At 33.3% G+C, this 17,735-nt stretch overlaps 1 protein-coding gene across 3 annotated transcripts in view; it reads right to left on the bottom strand.

Moving 5' to 3' along the window:
* Positions 1 to 17,200, bottom strand: part of LOC118263803 (sensory neuron membrane protein 2) — a 30,357-nt gene extending 13,157 nt beyond the window's left edge. The window contains exons 1-5 of one of the 3 annotated variants that reach the window (XM_050705575.1): positions 17,079 to 17,200; positions 14,857 to 15,087; positions 5,853 to 6,010; positions 1,836 to 1,980; positions 201 to 369 (exon numbers count right to left, since the gene is read on the bottom strand). In XM_050705575.1, the coding sequence (XP_050561532.1) occupies positions 201 to 369; positions 1,836 to 1,980; positions 5,853 to 6,010; positions 14,857 to 14,970 (586 nt within the window). In that variant the 5' untranslated portion in view covers positions 14,971 to 15,087; positions 17,079 to 17,200. Of the gene's footprint in view, positions 1 to 200; positions 370 to 1,835; positions 1,981 to 5,852; positions 6,011 to 14,856; positions 15,088 to 17,069 lie in introns of all 3 variants that reach the window. The other 2 variants (XM_050705577.1, XM_050705576.1) reach the window with 2 other exon arrangements.
* Between the last annotated feature and the right edge of the window lie 535 nt (positions 17,201 to 17,735).

The following is a 17,735-nucleotide window of genomic DNA, read 5'->3' as shown; positions in this document are numbered from 1 at the left end:
CCAAAAAGCCGGCAACGCACTTGTAACGCCTCTGGTGTTTCAAGTGTCCATGGGCGGCGGCGATTGCTTACCATCAGGTAATGTGTCTGCTCGATTACCGGCTTGTTTCATAAAAAAAGCTATACTATGCTAAACCCCTAGCCAGGCAGTCACTCGACCAATGAGCCAGGCAGTAATTTCTTATGTGGTTTGAACCTTACTTAATGCAGCGTTATCGCCATCACAGCTCAGGTAGATGCCATCGAAGAACAGGTCTCTCACTTTGACCCTCAGGAAGGCATCCTCGAGGGTTGGGAAGAACTGCTCCAACGCTTTGTTGACCATTCCTACGAAACTCGGCATCAAGTCGTGGACTGTTAGCAAGGCAGCCTGGAAGAGATTAAATTGAAATTCACTTTACATATAACATACACACTACATATAAAGAGCTTTTAAAGTACTTTAATGGGAGGTAGTGTTGTGTTTGCAGATTACAATAGTAAATATGAATTACATATAATATAATATAACCTCACGCCTGTCTCCCATAGGGGTAGACAGAGACAATGGAACGCAAATTGCCACGGTTTTCAACAGTCATCAGTCTTTTCATGCATGCTCGTCGGTTAAATATAAATTATTGATACCTACTAGTACTTATCATTAAAGCCGTGGCAGATAATTGTAGAACAACTTCCTTATATTTAGATATATTTTTCGAAGGTCTACCCTAGGTCTTAGGTAATGCATTTACCCTATCATTCTGTTTTACGTGTAGGTACCTAGTCGCGGTTACTCACCTAACCATAGGTAAAACATCATAAAAATTAAGATGACTCATGAGACTATTTTCGTGTGGGAATCATTATTTCATTAATACACAATACAATACAATAAAATAGTGGTACATAAGGCGGACTTAATTCCATATATTACTAGAGTACCAGAGTGTACTTTCCAAATCAATATCCACGAGTAAAAACCCATCTGATTCTTATTTGTCCCAGTTTCAAACGATAAAAATAATTATAAAAGTCACGCTGTTAACAATCTTTAAATTATAAATTGACTATTATTCAGTAAAGTAGCAATTTATTTCAGTCTTGAATATTGGAATCCAGAATTAATTCAAGGATCAGTCTTCCGAAAACAATTAGGTACTTAATTACCCTATTTTTTAGTATCTAATTAAATTCCCTTTTCTAGAAAGTTCCGACGGCTAAGATTAATGAAGTAATCAGGAAGGCGAATATCGATCTAGTTCTAATTATTATTGGAAGAAACGTAGGTTAATGACCTTACGTATTTGCTCTTCTCTTCTTATTTTAAGTGTGGGAGAGCCATGCTTTGGCACGAATGGGCCAGTGCGACCGGAGTGATACCACGGCTTTACAGAAAACCGACGTGAAATAGCGCCTGCGTTGTGTCTTATTGTGTAAGAGAGTATTATATTATCTAATGGAAATCCCTGATAAATTTCATACGGCAAAGAATTTGTTTAAGAGGAATACTTTTAAATATTTAAAAGGAGCAAATCGTTCGAATGTTTACTGTTATTATCATTGAATTTTTAATATTTTTCCAAAGTAATTATGTGAAATTAATGTTTTCATTGCACAAAATATTATAACAAGAAACTACTTACAAATGAATGATCATGTGTAATTCATTTTTTACTTATTTATTTATCTTATTTGTTTAGAACATTTTTAAACATATAATAAAAAAGAAAAATCATTTAAAAATATAAAAAGCACCACCAGTAATGGGAGAAATCCAAGCTCAATAATTTATCCTTATTTTACCTAAGCAAAAAGTTTTCAATATTCAACTTTCAAAAAATAAATCGTTCTTACCAAGTATGAGAAGTTGATGACGGTAACTTCATCGTCCTCTGTGAGACCCCCTGAGGCCACGGGATCGAACTCGAACCGTTTACGTAGCATGTATTTGATCGTGTCATTTGGGCCGTAGTCTAGGATCGTTCTCTCTCGATATTGCCTGGAAAAGACAAAATAACTTGTAGTGATTTCTGCAGGACATGCTTTTAAACATAATATACCTTTCAATCTGAATAAAGTCGATCATCTCATCTCATTTCATCATCAGGCCTCTCCAATAACAAATCTATATAGGTGTTTATATCGAATCAATAGAAAGAATCGATTTATCTCTTTTGTGCAACACTACACTAGTTTCGCTCAAAATCTATTTGTTTTGTGTTCTCTAAACTCCTATTAGTTTCTTAGTATCATAATATTCGATCAGCATCTTATTCGATATACCCCGATAAAATCATACCTTTATATGAATAGTGATTCACACCCTGTATCGTTTGCCACTCAATCAATTAAGGAACATTTTTGTATTAAAAACATGATTGAAAGTAGGGAATATTCGCTACAAGATACAGGAAAATGTCGTGTCGCTAAGATTGATTAATTTAATATAGACCAATGACCAAACTGAACATCGTAAAGACAGAGTTGATTGATGGGCAATCAGGTCTATGTTTTATTAGGATTGTAGGAAAGATAGGTCTGATTTAAGGACTTCTATCCATTACTAATGTCAGTCGTTTAGTCTAGAGTTTTCTGGAAATAAGGTTTCATTGGATGAATACTGATGTTTTAGGGTTTATTTTGTGCTAAGTTACTTGTAAATGGTTACTTCTTTAGTAGCTACTAACGTTTAATCAGTGGTCGAATGGTCTTTCCATAAAACTATTCGTATAGGGAATTAGGGGGCTAGGTTTGATGAAGCTTATAATTAGTACAGTAGTTTTATTGGCCACATCGGTAAATTGGTGTATTATTGTAGGATGCCATTTAGATGTATTGAAATTTAAAAAAAAAGTTGTATGTTGCAGGTGACAACGTGGCATTAGAATACAGGGTTTGATGTGCTTGAAATTGGTTTGGATAAGGTGCAAATTCAAAGTCAAAGTCAAAATTATTTATTTCACTTTTGTAGTTTGTAAGGCACTTTTGAACGACAAAACAAATATTAAAAATGTCTGTCTGTCCGTCAGTCCTCTAGTGAAGCTATTTGCTTGTTTCAAAGTGTAGATTCCTATGGAGAAGAATGAGCAAGAAACTCCATAGGTTAATCTTTTTCTATCAGGATCACAATACAAAACTTGGTTATATTATTTCGTTGGTTACAAACAAGCGGACGGGTCGCCTGATGCAAATGTGATCAGACTACCCATAGCTCGAAATACTAAAAGGGTTACAAATGCGATTCTACCCTTCCCATATGTATAATATTTTAGGGAACAGAGAGTAGAATTCCCTAAGAAAAGGAGGATCCTATGACCAGGCGATGTGATAGTCCCAGGCGGGCTTTCTGCCCAACTATTGTCCGTTGGGATTTTCTATCCATGTTTATTCGCATGTAAACTTCATTAATGCGATGCAGGATTTATGACGTCATCCGTTAATTTGTTCGTCGATCGTCTCTCGTCTATGTGCGACTTCTGTCATCTGTCACTTGTCTTGTATCGCCACAATATTTTATATTATGTATTTTCATTATGTGGTATACCAAACCCTTTTGCCCACGTACATATATGTATGTATCTTGATATATGGTAAAACATTTTGATGCATATTAAATTCCTAGAGCAGTCTAGACAGTATGATAGTACAATTTGTATGCATTGGAAGGAAAAGGCAACCATATTTAAATGTCTGACTTGATATACATTTTTTTAATATTTAAAATGCTCTTTGATTTATCTGGGTTTTAGATGGTGTCTGGTAGTGTTGTTAGGGGTGTTATTTTTATAAGAGAATCTTCGACTGATTTTTAGTTATAATGACAAATGAAAATCTTAGTGAGAGGCAACGTTGCCCCACACGAGTATTTTCTCTTGTGTCGTGGGTATGTTTACAACCATAACAACGATATGTGGATCACACAAAGTGTTGCTCCGTACGGGAATAGGAAGCGTTACACGTTGCATGGAAGCCAGTTGCCCAGGCACTGAGCCAACCGTGTAGTCAAGTTTTAACTTCAGTATTGACATATAGCTCATTTCTGAGTATCTATTAAAATAAGATCACGAACTCAAGTCATTAACTTCATCAATTATGATGATTTATGCTTGGTATGATAAGCTCATCATTGCCTTATTGCAAAAATGATAAAAAATATTTTTTACACGAGTGTCACCTTTGTTAAAGAACTCTGTTGAACCCAAAAAATCTAAAAAATGTTTTAATAGTCCTATTATTATTTGCCTACCTAAATTATACCTCTCTATAATAAAGAGTATATTATTCTTACCTACCTGCTGTACTCAGATACCTATATTTAATGATTATTTAAACTATTTCTTAGTAACGATTTTGTTCCGAAAACAATTGCTAAGAATATTTTTTTTTAAGGGCGGAAAATCATCTAATGACTTCTTCCCGCCCTGGGCGAGTCGAGAGGGAGTGTCAGACTGTTACTGACTAAAAACCTCCCCGTTCTTACTCCTGCTTTTTGAGCTGGAGTTCCGATAACCCGCTAGGTAGTCCGCAGCTCCGGATCAGAAATCAGCCCTACTGGGCCTCAGTAATCATTAAATGATTCTGAGTACCGCGGTAAAACTAGTTTCGAATTCAGTAATTTAGAGGTGAACAAAATAAATTACTATTTACAAGCAGCAATTTTAGCAGGTACTTGATATATAAACTGTTTAATGATGTTATTGTATGCTAATCAGAAAAGGTTTTAATAAAATAATTACAAGGTAGGTAGAACTTCTTTTACAATGTCAAAGTACCAAATCATGATCACGCTTTTAATTATCTATTTTTGTTATTGGTTCAAAGAGACCTTTATATTTTTAGTAGGTATTACGAAGTTAAATACTTTACCTAGCTATCGCATCAGAGACCTTGTGGTGGTAGGTGCACATGAATAGACACAGTATCTATTAATTAAGTAGGTATTTTTTATTGGTCTAAAGTATAAACATTTCAAGGGCATAGCTAGCGCTGTATCTCCCGTATCAATTATACAGCAACGTGCTTAGGCAAATATAAAAACTTTCCAAACGTCAATAACAGTCTGACACTCTATCTCGCCTCACATTCGGCGAGAAAAGTCGTTGGATGATTTTTACCCCCTAAAAAGGTTTTATACTAGGCACGCTACTCCACTGAAAAATTTGGAGTTGTTGGTGTAAATCCAAACACATTGAAGCTTTTTTAGCAAACGGAAATTTTGGATCGACAATCTCAATAGGTACAGTACTTTTCTGAATAAAACACATGTTTGTTTGAGCTTTTATTCACTATTAAGTGAGAAGGAAACCATAATGACAACAATTCTTAATATGTATTTCTTTTTTAATTTCTCTATAATAGATTTACTCTATATTAGATACTCTTGAAATCGTCGATATTATATAGAATTAATCATAAAACTAGTGGTTTAATGTTATACACGTATATTTAGTGAGCTCTATTTCGTCTGCTAGGGGATAAAAGCATGCTATGTAACATATAAAATTACGAGGCGATAAGAGCATGCTATGTAACATATAAAATAAATCATAGGTGCGCTTCGAGGAATAGAAAAATAATATTTTTAATAGTTCCTCGAAGCGCTACTAACAGGTGCGCTTGAAGGAATAATATAATTGCGCTTCAAAACAGTTGCCCTTGGAGAAATACCTCTAAATTACACGTTCCAAATTCAAATTCTTTATTGTTTTCCTTAATGAGATAGTTCTTAAATTAATAATATGTGGGCTACAATTGAGTACCGTACCCTGACGGGCCCACAACTTATTGATTAATGACTTATGTTAAATATTGTTGTTAATTACTACATACCTAGGGATATTATTTTAGGGTGTCAAACGTAGCTTTACTTACTTGTAAACATAAGGTCCAATTTCATTAAGTATAGGTTTCTCCCCTCGATTCACCTCGTCCACGTTGGTTACATTGAAGATGTACACTTTGAAGTCCAACGGCATCGGCAGCTTCAGCCATTTGTCGAACATCATTGAATTATTCTCTAGTTGCACATTCTGGAATGAAAAAAGAAATAAAATGAAATTAAGCATTATAAGAATACATTAAGCTATTGATTGTACTTCTTTTTTTTGGTCCAGCATGCCTATAAGAACTCTCTCATCTTGCTAAAGTTGGGCAAAGGAATGTCAGGGGTTTTCGAACATTCTCAGTAGTAGAACGGAGTTTGGTGTAATAGTGTACAAATAGGGTCATCTACCGTTATCGATTCATAATATCAGTGCTTATTATACGTCGGTTTATTATTTATTTATTTAATACCAATTAATTAGTTTTGAAAAGGTTCCTTCTTTCATCTATAGCAGAAAAGATAAAAGCCGTAAAAGGACTAGGTAACGCGATTTTCTTCGCAAATATATAGAAACAAGGAAATGTACTAAAACCCTGTCGTAAAACCTATTGTTTTCGATAACATCAACCTAATGACATTATACTTAAGGGTGCAAACGTTAAGTTGTTACAGTTTACGATGTTTCCCATCGAACCGTAAATAAACCCATAAATATTATACTATCGATGATTAAAACTTTATGACAATCAATATAATCAATTTGTTTAGTATTCCTGTCATCAGCATTCAATAGAAGCTTTAGTTTATTTTTGGTAGAATTGCTAGCTGGATTTTTTTCAAAAGCATTGTGAGGATTTTCTCATTTGTCGTGGGTGTGTTTACAAACATACAATTTCACATAGATGACACCCAGTTCCGGAACAACAATCTGTGGATCAGAATTGTTCCGTCCGAGAATTTAACATTTGATACGTTGCACGGCAGCCAGTAGCCCAGCAACAACTTCAATAGTGCAGTCATATTGTGCTCTGTGTATGGCAATAGGAGTTGTGAAAAGTTTGGGTAAATCTGCCTACCTCTTCAAGGGTTAAAGGCGTGATGTTTAGTTTATGTTGTGAGTAAGTAGAGTTACTTTATGTGAGGATTTTCACCTTAAATGAACAATTCATAGCGTATCGTTGAGGATTCAATTTTGTTGCTTTAAAACTGAGATAATTAAAAAAATGCGCTTTAAAAACTGACTTCAAAATACCAAAAAATAAAAAAGACGAAAAGTAAAAACTAAACAGCAATAAACAACTATTATAAGTACTGATAGGTTACAAATATATTTAAAGGATATTCCGAGATCAAACTAGTGTTGTGTATGCAAAAACCGATATCCACTACTAACCTAACCTAAAGACACAGTTTTCCGAAATGAAACAGACTGAGACACCCGTTATGAATGACTCCAAAACAAGTATTTCTTCAAAAAGAAATAGACGCTAATGTATGCAAACTGTCATAAATTAAAATACAAATAAATGATTGACATGTAACCAAAACAAAACCTTATTGATTTTTGTCAATTTTTGCTTAAGGTATTTAGGTAAGGACAATTGAGGTTGTTAACTCATAATAAGGACAAAACTGTTTCAAAGTTATTTTGTTATTTACATACGAAGATTTAAGGATAGGTTAGGCTTTTAGCAGGTTTTAAGTACCTTGTTTAACACGGTCATTAGTTATTGATATCTGAACAAAATTAATTGATGTTGATATACCTAAATGAATATTTAATCATAATATAATTATGTGTAAACAGGGGACTTAAAAGGTTTTGTACGATACTTGTGTAGTATTAATACCATATTATGCAGTGTGGAATAAATTTGCTGCAACGTCGCTTTTATCCCCGAAGGGGTAGGCAGAGGTGCACATTACGGCACGTCAACCCACTGTACAATGTAGGTACACGCACTTATCACCATTTGTGTTGTAAGGCCCGTGTAATAGGGGGTGAGCCCATTGCCATATACGATATTTCCAGACTCCGTGCTACTACTGAGACATTTTCGAAAAACCGAAATAGACCCAGTAATGCTTTGTCCGACCAGGGATTCGAACCCGAGACCTTTTACCAAGCAATCGCACTTGCGACCATTCGGTTAACGAGGCAGTCTCATATCATGTCCATATAGGCCAGAAGTGGACAGCCACCGACTGTTGATGGGTCTTGATGTTGATACAAAGAGATTTTTATCTCATCATCGTAAAATTGTAGTGCAGTATATTTTTCGATGTAGGTAGTATGTGTAAGTTGTATTTGAAAGAATTATCTGCAAAAAATGAGACGAATTCTAGACAGGTTCTTTCTTATCGAGACACATTAGAGATATCCGGCTTTTTAGGACCCGTTTTTTAATTAACGTGATCTTTATTAAAGAGCTAATACCAGTTATACTGGAATATAATCTGCACTCTACTGGACTCTATATGGATATGGGTTGATTGCTGATTTCGTTTGTTTAATTTAAGATTATTTAAATCGAAGTAAAATGGCAGTGACTGTGAGGCATACGATATGATGCCTAGTAGAACAAATAAAGATATTTTTTGGCTGTATGAAAATTAAATACAAACCATATAACTTTATACATTATACCGAATAAAATAAACAAAAAACAACTATGGTTGAACCTTGAAATTCGGCAAAACTCGACCAAAAGAAAAAATCCTTATCCTGACACAGTTTTCCAATTGACAGAAAAAAATCAAACAATTGTTTGATTAACAAATAACAATAGCCCATTAGGTGTCGACCGAAAGGGTCATAAGATCAAAACCTGTCAATCGACAAACAAAACAAAATCCTGCTTGAAAAATAACACTTTTTCAATATTCTATTCTCTTAGGGCTTGTAAAAACATTTCACATTTATTTGTTAAATGGCGACATTATTCTTGTGTAGAAGCGATATAAAAATGGGTAAGCTACCGATCTTAGAGTGCAACGACCTTTATTGTTTACATTTCAATGTTAACTTTTAACGCATTGTTTATAATCTTGACAAAAAGTTCGGTGGATACCACTATATCCGTGAGTAGGTCAGGATTTTAGGATGTTAATTCTAAAATAATAACTATTCTTTTACTAATTTCCTTTAATATTTGAATTGTTGTTATTGTTCTAACAGTATTGCCATCTACATGGTAGGTAGTGTTGTTGTTTGAAGATTCAATTGACTCTCTCTGTCGTATCATCACTGAAAACAAAGCAAAGCATAGTGTTTTTGTGAACAACTTTATGCAGAGCAGATTCAATGTTAATTTAACTTCTTTCTGTTCTCAAATCGAATTAAATGAAAAGAGATTTCTTCACTATTGTAATCTTCAAACACGTGGCAGATAATTTTAGGACACCTTATATTATATTCTGGTACTTAGTCCTTTGCTCAACAGCTATTTCACTCTTTTATTTTATTTAAGTTTAATTTGCTAATAAATAAAATAAAGAATATGAGATAAAGTTTATAACTTGATAAAAAAATAACTAAGCAAATCATTGTGATTGTAATATAACTTAAGGTTATTTTTTACGATACACGATGTGTGCGAGCTACCTCCTTCTCAAAGTTAATCATAAACTGTACAGCATTTCAGGGTTATATAGCAACCTCATTTCTGTCACCTAACATTGAACAGGATTCTGTCTAGTTCTTAACAAGATTTTTACGCTTTTTGTACATTTACTTTTTTATTTGTACACAAACAGAGTTGTAATAAAAAGTTAATACTTAGCATGTAAATAAAACGTTTGGTTTTTTAGCCAGAGCCAAGGTACGTAGTAATTGTAAACACTTTATTGTTAGTGTTTGAGCCAAAGAAACGTAACGTTGTAAGGCTATATAGCCCTCGTAAATAGAACCTAAAGATGAGCTCATATTGGTCATGTGATTTTGTCTTTAATTTCTAGCTAACTATAAGAAGGGCTCCGGAGCTGCGGACTACCTAACGGGTTTACCGGGGCTCCGGCTCGAAGAGCAGGAGTAGGAACGGGGTGGTTTTTAGACAGTAAGAATCTGACACTCCCTCTTGCCTCGCCCAAGGTGGTAGAAGTCACAGGATGACATTCGCCACTCAAAAAAAGAAGAACTGTAGGTCGGGCATTGTATCATATGATGTCCTACCTTTTGTCTGCCGATATATGAGACACAATAGAAAACATATTGTGTCTCGCATGCATCTACGTTCCGACATACCAAGGATTAACGTAGGACAAGCAGAGCAGAGTAAACTTAATAACTAGGTAGGTACTTAAGGATTTTGTATGAAAATGCGGAAAAATATGCCGGACGTTTTTGTTAAAATAATAAAAATAGATTAAACAGAAAACATTCTAATGAACTTCCACTCCTCTCTGTTTTCATTTTAAGATTAGATAAATATTTAAATTGTAATTATAGTTTACTAGCTTCTGCCAGTGGTAAAAATTAGCCTAAGAGTGATTTCAGACCATAATCGTTTGGACGTGATTGAGTAACAAACAAACACACAAACTGACAATCGTATTTATCCCTCTGGATACAGCGGGTCCTTTTTTATGTAGATAGTAGATAAAAAGATTATATATTTCACGCTGTCATAACATGATTATGTGCTATTATGTATAGTATGCCATTTGAACGTGACCTAACGCTCTGGTTAGATGTTTCTCGTTCAAGGCTGTCCAGTGACACAGCATCATACCGTATGAAGTAAGTACCTTTCAATCTTTATGTCCAATACACTTTGATTGCGCTTGTAACATATATATCGTGTTTATTTTATGTGTGGGAGAGCCTTGTTTTGTCACGAATTGGCCGGATTGACCGGAGTGATACCACGACCTCACAGTTATAGAAACAAATGTGAAACAACGTCTCTGTTGTGTTTTGTAGTGTGTGTAAGGTTACCGGAGCCCCAGTTACCAACCTTCCCAATCCCAACTCCCCAAGCATCTCTTAATTCCTAACTCCTCAAAAGGAAAACGCACTTGTAACGCCTCTGATGTTTCGGGTCAGGTAACCCGTCGTCAGTTATATGCTTAAATGTACTTTCTAAGATTATTTAGACACCATTGACAAATGGTGAAGGAAAACATCGTGAGGAAACTTGGGCTTATAATATTTAATTATAAGTTTGAAATCGCCAACCTTCTCCGTGCGAAAAGAGGCCTTTGGTCAGCAGTGGCCACTTATAGGCTGTTGATGTGTGACGTCAAGATTTAATGTAACTCTTTGAGAGGTATTAAGAACTGTCATCACAATACAAGTAGGTACAATGAACTAAACTCAAGGTAAACTTAGTAAATAAGGATATAAAGAAACCTTTGCACTCAATGTTGACCGATGGACTTGCAATTATAGAGGATTTATTACATAAATTATGTAGATCTAGTAAAACATGTTCGTACATATCACGAATCTTGGAATAGTGACTTAAAACATAGTGACATTACGTGGTACAAGTTGTTGAGTGGTAGCGAGTGGGAAACACTATGCTCCCTGATAATATGCAACCAGGGAGGTTGGGTAAAATATTATTACGGTTTTGAGTCAGCATTTCAATAATGTCATTATAATGACTGTCCCGTTGCCCGAATGATTGCAAGTGCGTTTATGGTTCGATTCGCATCGTGCAAGGGAATACTGGGATGATTTCAGTTTTTGAAAAATTTGCAGTAGTAGCACGGAGACCCCCTATTACATGGGACTTATAACATAAGTTGTGAAAAGTGGGTGTACATTGGACAGTGATATTACATGCCATTATGTGCAAGTCTGCCTACCTATTCGGGGATAAAAGTCGAGACGATATTCATTTTTTATTTCTATTTATAAAAGACACTAACAAAAATGAAATACATTAAAGAATTTACAATCGAAATAAAAACTGATTTACTAAAAATACCACAAGGGAAAACAATTTAAAATTGTTCATTCATAAATTGCACACGTACTTTTATTACTTGTAATAAATCATCAATACGTTTTATAGTTACATGCGCACTACACACACAACATACATGTGTACAGGTGTGTATGAGTGTGTTTGTTGGGAGTACACAAACATTTCTTCACTTAAATGTATGTGTGTACAAGTAACGATAATAACAATGTTGTATTTTAAATTATTTGTGTTATATTATAATTTTATTTCATGCAAGTTTAGAGACACCTGCATTAATATGTGTTAAAGTTATTCTGTTATTTGTACAATTGTTGCACCATTAAAATGTGTTAAGTTTTGTTCATAATAGTATCTGCCGGCAGCTTCACTCGCGTTCCCAGGTTAAAAAGGACCCCAAATTTTTTGAAGGAGGAAAATCATAATTCCATGACTACTCCCGCCTTGGGCGAGGCGAGAGGGATCATCTGACTCTTACTGATTGTAAACCACCCCGTTCCTATTTCTGCTTTTCAAGGTGCAGCCCCCGTAAATCCGCTAGGCAGTCCGCAGCTCCGGAAAATGTACACCATGTGTTATTCAGGACTATAATTTAATTTATATTTCCGATTAAAATTTATTTGATATCTTTTCAGTAGTTTTTGTGTGAAAGAGCAATAAACACGCTCACCAGTAGAATACAAAACCATAGTGATGTCGAAACACAAAAATTGTAATAATAAATTAATTCGGTTGGAAGTCATTGGTGAAGGAATATTCAAGCGGACGCCTTGTGGTTGATATGGTGATGACGATGGTTATTAAGATTTCTGTTTGTCAGAGTAGGTACTAATTTTAACACTAGTTGGGGATTTCGTAATTATAAGAATTAAGGAAGACCTTTAAAATGCAGTAGGTAGACCTCGGCTAAAGGTGAATCATCATGATGAACACACATGCCTAAAATAACTGAAATTTCTTTTGTTGGAAAGGTTTTGAGTCATCATCAACAGATTTTCCTACTAGGAAATTATTGGCAACAATTGTCACTAGCCATACTATACTCATATGTTTTTTTTGTTAGCCATCAAGAAATTATGTTTTCTATAAAAATAATTGGTCATGTTTGATAACTATTGAACCATCAATGTTAAATAACAATTATTAGATCGACCATTTATGCGGGCCTAGGACATTATATTTTTTGTTACGACATCAAGAATTCAAGATTGTTTAATATGTTTTCTATAAAATAATTGGTCAAAAGGGGAAATAAATATGTTGAGCTAACCCCAAAATAATTGTGATTCGAGCTGATACATAACAATGTTACAATAATGACGATTATTATTATAATTATGATAGATCATAATTATGCAAATTGGGGGCAAAGTGAGGACATTAAAATGAAAAATAATGACGACCATAAAACTAATATTTAGTAAAAAAAAAACACTTTACAAATAAAACAATGGTAAGACTGTGTGACCAACCAATGAGAGACGAGCTGCAGTATCCTTTAGAAGTTTAGATGTTTGGATGTTTGTCCGTCAATTACGCTGAAACTACTGAGCGGATTTTGATGAAATTTGGTATACAGACAAGGTATGAACTGATTAGGGTGATAGGATCCCACCGAAACGTGGCGAAGCTACTGGCAGAAGCTAGTTTCTCATATAGGTAATTCAGAAAACCTATTACTTCTGTTCTACACTCCAAAAAGAGCCTACATGTAATATTTTAGCCTTCTGTAATCAGCTGTCTACAAGCCAATCATAGGCAACGGTAAAGTCTTATAATACTGATAGACAGACTAACAAAATCATTAAGTTAAATTGAGTTGGCATCTTATATCTTCAATACTAGAAAAAAATTATGCTGCTATGCGCAAATCTCGCGAACAGCTGAACCAATTTCGCTGGGTTTTTTATTGGGTTAGTTATAGTTAGGAGCAGGTTCTTATGTAAGAAAAAGAACAACAAATATGCAACATACGAAGTTCGTGTGTACCGCTATAATTTAGTGCTTGCAAAGGTCTTTAACCTGTCTGTGATGGATAGATAGTTTTATCACCGATACTCAGACATTACGTTGAAAATATAATAGTTTTGTGACTCAACTATTTAATGTTTATGATTGAGCTTAATATGGATCGGGTATGTAGATTGATTTATGAAATTTAATTTTGGTCCAGAGCTGCGGACTACCTAGCAGGTTTATCGGGGCTCCGGCTCAAAAAGCAGGAGTAGGAATGGGGTGGTTTTTAGTCAGTAAGAATCTGACACTCCCTCTCGCTTCGCTTAAGATGAGAGAAGACATTAGATGATTGTCCCCCCTTAAGAAAAAGGGTTGTTAAAATGTATTGAAGAATAATAAGAATATTGTCTTGCCTGACGATGTTTAACGGGTGGATCGTAATTCTTTAGAAATATCGAGGTAAAAAGGCTCGTGTAAGTGCTTGAAATCTATCTATGGAGCCTTTTATGTAAACAAACAAACACGTCTTTCCTCTTTATTATACTACATAGTAGGTACATAATATAAATCTTGGTAGATTGTATAATATATTTTATGTAAAACACTTACATGCCGTGGAAATTGGTTAGGATTCAGTATTGATTTCAAAATTAATAGAAAAATATAACCATATATATAGGTTTAACTTTTAACTGAAAGATTTTAAGTTTAAAATTAATATTCTCGTTTTAAAACTGTTTAGTAAAATGTGTAATGTAGCAATATTGTGAACATAGTAATTACTGATTAAAGTATATGAGCATTTGCGATAAAAACTCATTCAATAAATAGTACTTAGAAATTATACACTGGTGTGTATATTTTATGAGATAAACGTGTGATTATTTGGTACTATTTATTTCACAGTTTCTATTAAGAATTGTTTGTGAGACTGATTTGTTTCAATATTTGGTTAGTGCAGTGTAATTTGTAGTGTTTTGTGGTGAAAATGTTACAATATTTTTAATTCTTTAATATCTAGTAGTAAGTGTGAGACTTAGAATAGATTGTACGATTGGAATTAAAGTATGAATAACACCATTTTTATAACCATTCTTTGCCCAACCTTCTGAATCTGAGTATTTAGTGTTTAGTTATAGAATTAAATATAAAAAAAACCACTCACATTTTGTATTTGTTTATCAACAATTTTCTGAAAGCCCCAAGCAGCCATTATTACAGCGACCACTAAAAATCCCATGGACACAGTGAAAATCAACTTGGAATGTTTGCCCAACATTTTGTTCACTTTTTAGTTTGACACTTTTTACTTTAGTTTAACTGTTTCTTTATATATTTTATTTTAGTTTTTAGTGTTTTAGCTCCAGCGACATGTCCGCCAACTTCACCATCAGAACTATAATTGTCAAAGGATTATATTCGCCCGCTGTTTTCCTTGTGACGAGTTTTTTTTATTAATATCTTAAGAAAACAAGTTTTAGTTCTTAAACGGAGATAGATTTGTTACAACTTAGCTCGCTCTAGACATCTTCTTTGTAATTTAAATTCTATATTAATCGGTTTCTTGGATATTTCAGTTTTTTTATTAAACTTTGTAACACGCAAAGGATGGTGTTAAATTATTGTGATTAGCGTTTTGTGTTTTGACCTTGAATTCATTATTTTTAGTTTTGGGAACGCTTATTCATATTTTTTTTTGTTTTATTAACAATGGTTAATCAAAAATTAATTGCTTGAAATTATTGCCAAACATTAATTTGAGTTTATTTTTTATACTGGACAAACTTGTCGCATGCAAAAAACTTAGGTACCTATAATTAAATTATAATAGTAATAAATCATGTTTATAATCATATTATTAGATTATCGCGATCATAAAACGTAAGGTCAAGAAACTTGAGTGTTTGTTTTTATGTTTAGATTTCTAGTTTTATTTTCCTTGTGATAATTTAAATTAAGTTCCTGATTTCAGAAAAAGTTCAAGTGTTTGAAGATATATTGAATTATCGAAGGTGAATCTTTTTAAGTGTTTATTTATTAAATAAAATGGCAATGCTTGGGTATTATTCCTAGGTCGTCCGCAGCTTTGGAATGCAACTGGAACTGCGTACAACGATGATTTACCGAGGCTCTGACTTAAAACAAAATTAGGAACGGGGTGGTTGTTAGTCAGTTAGAGTCTGACACTCTCGCATCACCCAAGGCCGGAGCAGTCATTGGATGATTTTTCCCCTTAATTAAAAAAACGGGTTGTATCACAACATTGAATTTTAACACATATTCTATGGAAGTGTACGTCAAAATCTTATTTCTAGTAAGCAAATCTATAGAGTAAGAGACTAACTATCCATCTTGTTTTACCCAGAAGGGTATTTGATGTTTAGAGGCATTCGATGATTTTCTTCTCTCAAAAAATTAGTGATACGAATTAACAGTTTCTATCTAAAAATCAGTAGTTTGTAACGAGATAACTATGGGAATCTTCAGAGATATAGGAAGGATAAATTTAATTATACTAATGACATTTAAATAATAGTCGCAAAAAGCTCTATAATGTATGTATTGTAATTTGCATTGTCTTGTCTTGACAGACAAGTTATTTTTCCCGTCATTACTTGTTAAATGGTAGTAATTATACATGAGGTCTTTTTTTAGCAAAGAATATATTTTTTTAACTGTTTGTTTAAATTTGTCGATTTGAAGATAGTTTTTTTTTTATAATTATAATAATTGTTGTGATATTTTTTTTATATAATTCCTAATGTAAATTATAATTTTGTAAATCAGGTGATTTTTTTTATGTGTCGAATTTCATTATGATAGTTTGTTGATTGTAATTGTCTTAGTTTTTAAATATTTTTATAATCTAATAAGGTACGTTTATAATTTATTATAACTATAAAACAAATATTTTTCCGTGAAGAATAATTACCAGGAAGATTTTATAATCGTAGTAGGTATATCTATCTAGATCGACTATCGGTTGAATTGCGACAAGTTTACGAAATAGTCTATTGTCTTTTTTATGGTTACTCGTATAAACAGCTGGTCTCATGGTTGGCGTAATTTACAAATTGAATAAATTATTTTAGATTATTTTTATTTAATTTTTACTTTTAATTACAAATTATAAGAGTTATATATCTAATGCAGTATTTTATTTAAATTTTATTTAATTTTTAAATTTATATTATCTACAACTTACAAGAGTTAAATTTTAGTAAACTTGTTTTCTTATTTCATGAATGGCGATTTTATTTCCAATTTCAAGAAACAAAAAAAAATATAAAAAATTTAACATTTATTATTGAAGTATAAAACTTCACTTTTAAAATGTATACGTCTATTTTCAAAGTTTAAAATTTTATTTAATTTTACTGTTTTTACACAATCACAACACCGTACAAAAGGACCACGTTTTTTGTAAGGAAAGGACCAAACACTACTATGTATGGATAACTACTGAACAATAAACTACAATACACGCGATTGTCACACATAATTGCAAACACACACAACTACACATTTAAGTTATTAGTGATGTACACACATGTCACGGATATTAGTCGGATAATTCCGACTCATTTCGGATATTTTAACGAATATTGCTGTGCTTTATCTAATTGTTATATCAGTTTTTTTTATTTCGTTCTTATGTTACGTCCTTTGGATGAATGATGATGAATTTTTAAAGGTCAATGTTGATGAAATTGAGTAACTTAAGTGGAACTTTACGATATAATATGATTAAAAATTGCGTGAATATGTTTTTCAGCTTACTCTGACTAACGTAACTGTTTGACGAGGAACTCGACTAGTTTTAAGCTACTTCAATAATCATATTCATGAACAGCATTCCATCACACAAGCCTTGGAGTAGCTTGAGTTGAGTTCCTCGCTGAAAAACAAAATAATTAATTTAATTCCTCTCGGAACGCTGACTGCAGTAGCTGTAAGTAACCGTAGTAACGGGAGAAATCCATTCTCCCATTAGTGAATTTAATATGATTCATGAGAGTTATAAAACAAATCAATTCTTTAGTG

This window comes from Spodoptera frugiperda, chromosome 27 (genome assembly GCF_023101765.2).
Source record: "Spodoptera frugiperda isolate SF20-4 chromosome 27, AGI-APGP_CSIRO_Sfru_2.0, whole genome shotgun sequence".
NCBI classification, from domain to species: domain Eukaryota; kingdom Metazoa; phylum Arthropoda; class Insecta; order Lepidoptera; family Noctuidae; genus Spodoptera; species Spodoptera frugiperda.
Note: the sequence above shows the minus strand (reverse complement) of the source record. Positions and strands in the feature narration are given on the sequence as shown.